The 8486-nt window shown below is 42.0% G+C and overlaps 1 protein-coding gene across 4 annotated transcripts in view; it reads right to left on the bottom strand.

Annotated features, from left to right (window-relative positions):
* Positions 1-4380: 4380 nt before the first annotated feature.
* The window catches only part of ncoa2 (nuclear receptor coactivator 2), a 236939-nt gene continuing 232833 nt past the window's right edge, over positions 4381-8486 (bottom strand). For all 4 annotated transcript variants that reach the window (XM_084326053.1, XM_084326055.1, XM_084326054.1 and 1 more), the window contains exon 22: positions 4381-4728. In XM_084326053.1, coding sequence (XP_084182179.1) covers positions 4717-4728 — 12 coding nt within the window. In that variant the 3' untranslated portion in view covers positions 4381-4716. The remainder of the gene's footprint in view (positions 4729-8486) is intronic.

The following is an 8486-nucleotide window of genomic DNA, read 5'->3' as shown; positions in this document are numbered from 1 at the left end:
CATTCTAGAGCGGACTACCTTTGGTTTCCTGGTCAGTTTTTGATATGCAAACACTGCAAGAGGAAATCAACTGTAATCTTATCCATTTCAACATATCAAACATTCCACTGAAACCGTCTCTAGGCCATAATACACCCGTGTCTAGTAGGTAGACCTTACTACACCCGTGTCTAGTAGGTAGACCTTACTACACCCGTGTCTAGTAGGTAGACCTTACTACACCCGTGTCTAGTAGGTAGACCTTACTACACCCGTGTCTAGTAGGTAGACCTTACTACACCCGTGTCTAGTAGGTAGGCCTTACTACACCCGTGTCTAGTAGGTAGACCTTACTACACCCGTGTCTAGTAGGTAGACCTTACTACACCCGTGTCTAGTAGGTAGACCTTACTACACCCGTGTCTAGTAGGTAGACCTTACTACACCCGTGTCTAGTAGGTAGACCTTACTACACCCGTGTCTAGTAGGTAGACTTACTACACCCGTGTCTAGTAGGTAGACCTTACTACACCCGTGTCTAGTAGGTAGGCCATAATAAACCTGTCTAGTATAGGCCATAATAAACCAGTTTAGTAGGTAGATCATAATACACCTGTCAGGTAGATCATAAACATGTGTCTAGTAGGTAGATCATAATACACCTGTCTAGTAGGTAGATCATAATACACCTGTCTAGTAGTTAGATCATAATAAACCTGTCTAGTAGGTAGATCATAATACACCTGTCTAGTAGTTAGATCATAATAAACCTGTCTAGTAGTTAGATCATAAACCTGTCTAGTAGTTAGATCATAAACCTGTCTAGTAGTTAGATCATAAACCTGTCTAGTAGTTAGATCATAAACCTGTCTAGTAGGTAGATCATAATACACCTGTGTTTAGTAGGTAGATCATAATACACCTGTGTTTGGTAGGTCATAATAAACCTGTTGGTAGATCATAATAAACCTGCTTAGTAGGTCATAATAAACCTGTGTTAGGTAGATCATAATAAACCCGTTTAGTAGGTCATAATAAACCTGTGTTTAGTAGGTAGATCATAATAAACCTGTGTTTAGTAGGTAGATCATAATAAACCTGTCTAGTAGGTAGATCATAATAAACCTGTGTCTAGATCATAATAAACCTGTGTTTAGTAGATCATAATAAACCTGTATTTAGTAGATCATAATAAACCTGTGTCTAGATCATAATAAACCTGTGTTTAGTAGATCATAATAAACCTGTATTTAGTAGATCATAATAAACCTGTTTAGATCATAATAAACCTGTGTTTAGATCATAATAAACCTGTGTTTAGATCATAATAAAACTGTCTAGTAGATCATAATAAACCTGTGTTTAGATCATAATAAACCTGTGTTTAGACCATAATACACCTGTGTTTAGTAGGTAATCATAATAAACCTGTGTCTAGTAGATCATAATAAACCTGTGTTTAGTAGATCATAATAAACCGGTGTTTAGATCATAATAAACCTGCGTTTAGTAGGTAGATCATAATAAACCTGTTTAGTAGGGAGATCACAATAAACCTGTGTCTATAGATCATAATAAACCTGTGTCTAGTAGGTAGATCATAATAAACCTGTGTTTAGATCATAATAAACCTGTGTTTAGATCATAATAAACCTAATAAACCTGTGTTTAGATCATAATAAACCTGTGTTTAGATCATAATAAACCTGTGTTTAGATCATAATAAACCTGTTAGAGGGAGATAGTTCTTGTGTTGTGGACGAGGTCCTGCGGGGGGGTTCTCATTAAAAAGGCCAGTTCTTCCTTCACCACATGCTGCACGTTTACACAGAGGCCACTTCACCATCTTTGTATAATCAATATTAATATCAACTGACATCATCAGTTATTAGATTTAGATACATACCGATCCTCTCCAGTCAGAAAGGGCCATTCATGACATAGTACATTCAGATTGGTTCTTCCTCTTCCTACACTATTACGCTGTAACAAATATAGTGGTCTCTGTGAAGTGACATTGTGCACCCCCTCCCCCCCACCCAAACTCCTATTTTATGTAGTGGGGATTAAAAACATGTCGTCCAATAGGCCCTTTTCAATGACAAACTAAAATAAAAATCCAATCAAAGAAAGGCAAAGGGATATTTGGCTTCCTCCAAGTCTCTCCTGCGGGTTAAAATAGTAATATCAAAAGTTTTGCTTTGAGGAATAATGTACTTTTGAGGTCAGAGAAGAAGATGACTTGCTTTTTGATTTTATGTGAAAGAGGGTCAAACCAAACCCCCCCCGTCTGTGGGGGCAAGAAGATGGCGTGTCGTCACTGACCACTTTATAGTTGAATTAACTGCCTGAGGTCATAAAATATGGCTAAGTGTCCGTCAGAGCGGGCCTTGTGACCCATGCAGTCGTAACTCTGACCTCTGCTATAGAAGACTGGCTGGAGGATAGAGGGCTTGGTGTCAGTAGGTGGAACACAGTCTCCTCTCCATGGCCTCTCTACCAACGCTGCCTAATCTAATAGGAACTTGTGTGGTGATGTAGTCTTTCTTGGTACAAACTGCAATAAAAAACTATCTTGTGTTTTTTAATACTGCGTCCAAAGGTGGAGCAAAAATGTGTCTTTCTTCAGGAAACTGTACAAAAATTACAAAAAAACAAAAAACAAACCCAAAAAAATAATAAGATTCTCAAGTAATGGTTATTGCTTGTTTACATCACACCAGAACAGTTTGCACCTAGCAGCTTGTATGAAGCATCTCACTCCAAACAACATTGAAAGCACACTTCTGTTTATTTAAACTTTATAATTTTTTTTCTCTTTTAAGTTATTGTATGGCTGTGTTGAATTTTGTCCCGTTACTTTTTAAAATTTTTTTAATTATTTATTTTTTCATCGTCGTGGTGATCTAAGCTAAAGGCAGAAAGAAGCAAGCGATAATCTGTACACTGTATACACGGCAAGCCCCCCCCCCCCCCCACCTTGTCTGTATTGTACCAAAACCTAAAAGCTTTTAAACAGCTTTCTGACGGGGAGGCGGAGATTCACACGGCGTTCCGCCCACAAGGGGGAGGGGAGAAGGGGAGGCGGAGATTTACACGGCGTTCCGCCCACAAGGGGGAGGGGAGGCGGAGATTTACACGGCGTTCTGCCCACAAGGGGGAGGGGAGAAGGAGATTCATACGGCGTTCCGCCCACAAGGGGGAGGGGAGAAGGGGAGGCGGAGATTGACACGGCGATCCGCCCACAAGGGGGAGGGGGCTCGTCACATGGCAGGCCAACTATGTGGGGGCGGGGGGGGGGGGGGGCAAACCGAATAGTCAATCTCGCTGTGAGAAGATCCGGAACCCCCCCCCCCCCCACGCCTTCTCTTATGAACCAGAGATGAACGGATTTCTCACGCCGCTTCGATCTTGGTGGCGAATTTACATGTGAATTCCTGCTCTGGTTTGATAGGCGACGGCGGTGGAATCTGGTTCTCCGTCCGAAAGCCCATTCACTCCCGCTTCCCTACATGAAGAAACGCCGTCCTGATCCGCCTGAGAGACAGTTAAAACCAGACACAGGGGATAAACCACAACCCTGAAGAATAAAATAAATACCAAAGGAAAAACGTTTTAGTTATTGGTATGTACAAATCTCTCCATATTCCCGTTTTCTTAAAACCATAATGTGATTTTTTGACATCTTTTTTCTGAAACTACTGGACCAAAGCATAATCCATGAATCCAAGTTACTATAGAGTCTTTCAAGAAGGGATACAACCATTACTGTTAAAACAAAATAACAAAGTGCCTCTTTCACACTTTATTACAACCACTTCAGAAATATGTGTTTTTTTCCTCTCTCATTGCTACTATAATAAAGAATCATCTAACATAATTAAAAAGAATCTATACAGAAAAATAAAACTTAATTTAATACACTATAAACCTCTTGACTAAATTAGTCTAAAATCATACAAACCATCATTCCACTCAAACCATTCTTCTGCAGTGTTTTTTTTTTTTTTTTTTTCAAGATCAGTTTTCAAACCACATCTTCATTCTACATTTTTATTCTCACTCATCACCAAAAAATAAAGAGAAAAATAAAAAAGAAAGAAACTAAAAGAAACTGAACAGCAAAAAGGCAAAACCGGCTAAGTGTTCGAGCTCCATCCAGATCATGATTTTGGAGTCTTTTGCTGCCATTTTGGAACATAGAATTTGGGGAGTTGTGTCCCAGTGACACAAGAGGATGGGAGGGGCCAAAAAAAAAAAAAAAAAAAAATTGTACTTTTTTGAGATGAGATTGCAAATGGCCGCTGTCCACCGAGAGGAATAAAGTTACATTCATCAGAAATGGGATCCCCCCCACCGTTGCCCCACCCCCCCCAGTCGGAGTACCCCCCATGGGGAGGCCCACAGTAAGTCACTCTATGGTGAATGCTGCTGGACACACTCTGGCTCATCAGAGGCGCTCCTTCAGGAGGGTTCCATGATCGCTGCCCAGCCGCCCACCCTCCTACTGCCTCTGTCCCGGGGCCAGGCTCCATCGAGGGGAGGCCGAGAGAGGGGCCGCCCCCCCTCCCCACTGCGCCAGGCGGCGAGGAGGGTGGGCTGAGGGAGACGGGTCAAGGGGCACGGTGTGTGGCCGTTGGTCGGGTCGGGTAGTAGTTGTGTAGTCGAATAGGGACAGAGATGCTCGCTCCTGGAGCCGACGGGTCGCTGAGGTGCTGCTTGAACACTCCACGCTGGTCAACAGTATTTCTGCGGAGAGAAAAAAAGAGCAGACATTTTCCACATGAAGTTCAAGGGGGTTCGAGGGGTCAAGCGAGTGCGAAAACCTAACAAACCAAAAGAAAAACACATCTGAACAAAACACACCATCAAACCTAAAATGAGTCAGTAAATCACCTGCACCTGCACTAATGGCCAAAGGGGTAAATAATTGAAATAATTTAAGTGCCAATATATTTCTATAAGCAGGGCGGGACAATAAATCAGGTGACAGATACACTAATGCCTTATTACAACAGTCTGAAGTGCAGACTATCAAATAGCAGCTCCTCGGTTAAATATTCATGGCCTTTTATTAGGCCTAAAAGCAACAGAAGCAACAACAGCACTCCATTCCATGTAGCAAACTAACTATACCAATGAGATGAAGGAGTAAACTCCAGCTCACTCAAAACAGAGCTGCCCGCCTCACTCTTCACTGCTCTAGAAGGAATAGTGTGGAGGGAATGCATGCTAGACTGTCGTGGATGACGGTGGACGAGAGACTAGCAGCCAGGGGAGGAAACTAACTTTTTGGCTTACCAGCCAACTGGCGGGTATCTGATTTTTTTTACCAGCCAAATAGATTTTTTACCAGACAAAAAAAATCGCTAATTGTGATAATTACTTCTTTGTGCGTCTTCGTCTAAATTGATTTTCAATCATAGTAAATTAATCACACTGTCTCTACTCTTCAAAATATTACATCATTAAATCACATATTAACATGAAAGAGGGAACTATTCTGGACTGGGTTGGGCTGAACTGGGCAGTGAAAGATGCTGGGTTGGGCTGGTCTAGGTTATACTGAATGATGAATTGAAAATGAATTGAAAATGGGGGACCCTGATGTAAACAAGACTAAAGTCCTTCTCTGGTCTGCATCCCCTTAACAATTGTGTGTATTGAGCTGTACTGTATTGTACCCATTCTGCAATCTGTTAATAAAGTTTTCAATCAATCAATCAATACTGGGTTGGGCAGTGAAAGAACCAAGCATTTCACTGTAATGTAATAGCTAAATAAAACAACTTGAACTTGACTTGTTACATTTGCACTCTGGTTGTATGCCAAATGTATTCTGGTTGTACTGTACTTGTGCTGTAAGATGACAATACATTGGAACCGAATCGACAACGCTAGGGGTTCAGCGGGTGTATTCTGAATGCCAAATATGACAACATCACCGTTGTGAAGGGCATATGGGCGAGTGGTGATATGCTGGGAAACCCGGTAATAATAAAATGTCACTCGGCTGCATTTAAGCAAAGCCGCTCAGTATAGTCCACTATGTTGAATGCGCGTTATGGTAGCTTGTTACATGCTAGGTAGCTAGCCGGCTAATGTTGTTGACTTGTCATTCTCATCCGACTCGAAGGAGACGCGTCGCGTGCTGTTGTTCGCCCCCATGTCAGACCGCACCGATATCCGAAAGCGACGACTCTACATGCAATTATTTTCATCCACTCATGTGTTTTTGTAAGTTTGTCTACGTTGTCAAGCCGGCTGCCGGTGGCAGGAGTTTGTATGTCTGCGCGTAGTGGTCTGTCCACTTCCCCTAGATGGGCGGCATCTTCTAGAAAACGAGTGTTCATTGGAGGAGCTTAGAGCGCATCTGTACAACGATGATGTTCATTGGTTATGGTCTGATTATTATGTGGCGCAAATGGGAGGAATCAAGGGGGGAGTCAGAGTTCGGTTTGTGTCAGTGAGCGAATCAGCAGATTGCAGAATGATTTTTTTGTTTTGTTTTGTAATTACTAGTACTCGCCAGACTGGCGAGTGCTCTTCATGAATTACTCGCCAAACGTAAAAAATACTCGCAATTGGCGAGTAAAGTGGCCTAATTTCCTCCCCTGCTAGCAGCATGCAGTTTGATTCGGTTTTTAAAGAACATTTGTACCTCAGGTAAACCCACTCAATTGTATTCTATGCTTTTATCCACCAATGATAGACATGCCCATAATACCAGACATGCTTCCAGTAGTCGCTTTAAACCTCTGACTAGAACCAATGCTCTCAAGAAAACTGCAATGTATAGAGCCATAACATATTGGAATAGGATCCAGTTACATATCATACAGACGGAAAACAAGGACAGTTTCAAAAAGAACCTTAAAGGAGCAATAATCCGGAAGGAAATCAATATATGTCATGCAAGAGTGTAGCTGCAGCCATGTTATCCAAACTTCTTCCGTTTACTTTGTTTTTGTTTTAAAGGTATGGTGAAATGGATTCACCTATGTCCTTTTGTTTTATTTTTTATCGATTATGTATGCGATATACGACAGATTTATACTGAATGTTTCATATTTGTATGTGTATATCTGTGCAGACCCCAGGAAGAATAGTCAACACGTTGGTTTAATAAACATAAACATGAAGGAAGAGAAATTAACTTGGCTGACATTAAATTAATGGTGATCACCAGTAATGGAATGCTGGCGAGGTAAAAAATGTGTGCCCAGATATCGATCTACCTCTACTATTTGCTGACTGGCAATGAGTGTTGGGTGAATTACTCACAGTTTGGTACCAAGACTCCTACAGGCTGGATGAAAAGCAAAGCTTAAATTGATGAAGGACAATGTTTTTTTTTTATCTACTTATTCTCCCCCTTTTTTCTGTATTTTTCTCCCATCCCAATTTAGTCGTTATGCCAATCCCCTTCCCTCCCTTCCTGGTCGTTGCGCGCATTTGCCCCCCCACTTGCCATGCTAGGGAGGGTTGATAGATACTATCACATGTCCCCTCCGATACATGTGGAGTCAGCCAGCCACTTCTTTTCACCTGACAGCGAGGTCTCTCACTAGGGGAGCGTAACGCATGGGAGGCTCACACTACTTCCCCCAGTTCCTTCCTCGCTGAGCAGGCGCCCCGACCGAGTCTCTGTTTACAACGACCAGGATACACACCCCACCGGCTTCCCACCCTCTAACACTGCCAATTGTGTTAGTATGGACGACCGACCAAGCCGGAGGTACCGCTGACAGCTGGATTTGATACCAGTGTCTCTGCGGCGGTAGGCAGGGGCTTAGTCCGCTGCGCTACCCAGCCACCCCAGGACAATCTTTTTTTTAAACAACTAATTGTGCTGTTGTAGGACAGCAGGTTTGAGGTCATATTTTATGAAGTGGAGAATAGGAGAAGTGGAGACTCCTCTCACACTCCTGAAGGATGAAACAGAGCTGAAGATTTACTCTTTACTACACCAGAAGTGTAGAAGCCAAAACCGCCATATTGGAAGTTGTATTGTTTATGGTAATGGTATTGTATTTATGTTTTGAATATTAGGGGCACACCACTAGGGACACACCACTTCTTAGTATAATAGGCTCTGTAATTGGAGTAATGTTATGCACCTGCTGAGGGAAAACTATTTTCCTACTTTGTAGTGTCCGCTCGTCATTCCCTAATAAATTGACAATGCACCACGATGCACCTACTCAGATTTTCTTCTACTCGGGTAACAAAAGAAGTTGTGGATGTGAGTTGAATGTCCAGGCTGCAGCTGATGTAGTTTGTAAGGTTTATTATCCAAAAAGAAAATTATGTTTGTAAGGTTTATTATCCAAAGAAAATTATGGTTGAGAACAGAACAGTTTGCGTCTTCCCTATTGCTCTGGTAGGACATTTTTCTCTCTCTCAGCAGGTGCATAACATTACTCCAATTACAGAGCCTATTATACTAAGAAGTGGTGTGCCCCTAGTGGTGTTTCCCTAATATTCAAAACATAAATACAATACCA

The sequence above is a fragment of the Notolepis coatsorum genome, assembly GCF_963971535.1.
Source record: "Notolepis coatsorum genome assembly, chromosome: 12".
NCBI classification, from domain to species: Eukaryota; Metazoa; Chordata; class Actinopteri; order Aulopiformes; family Paralepididae; genus Notolepis; species Notolepis coatsorum.
Note: the sequence above shows the minus strand (reverse complement) of the source record. Positions and strands in the feature narration are given on the sequence as shown.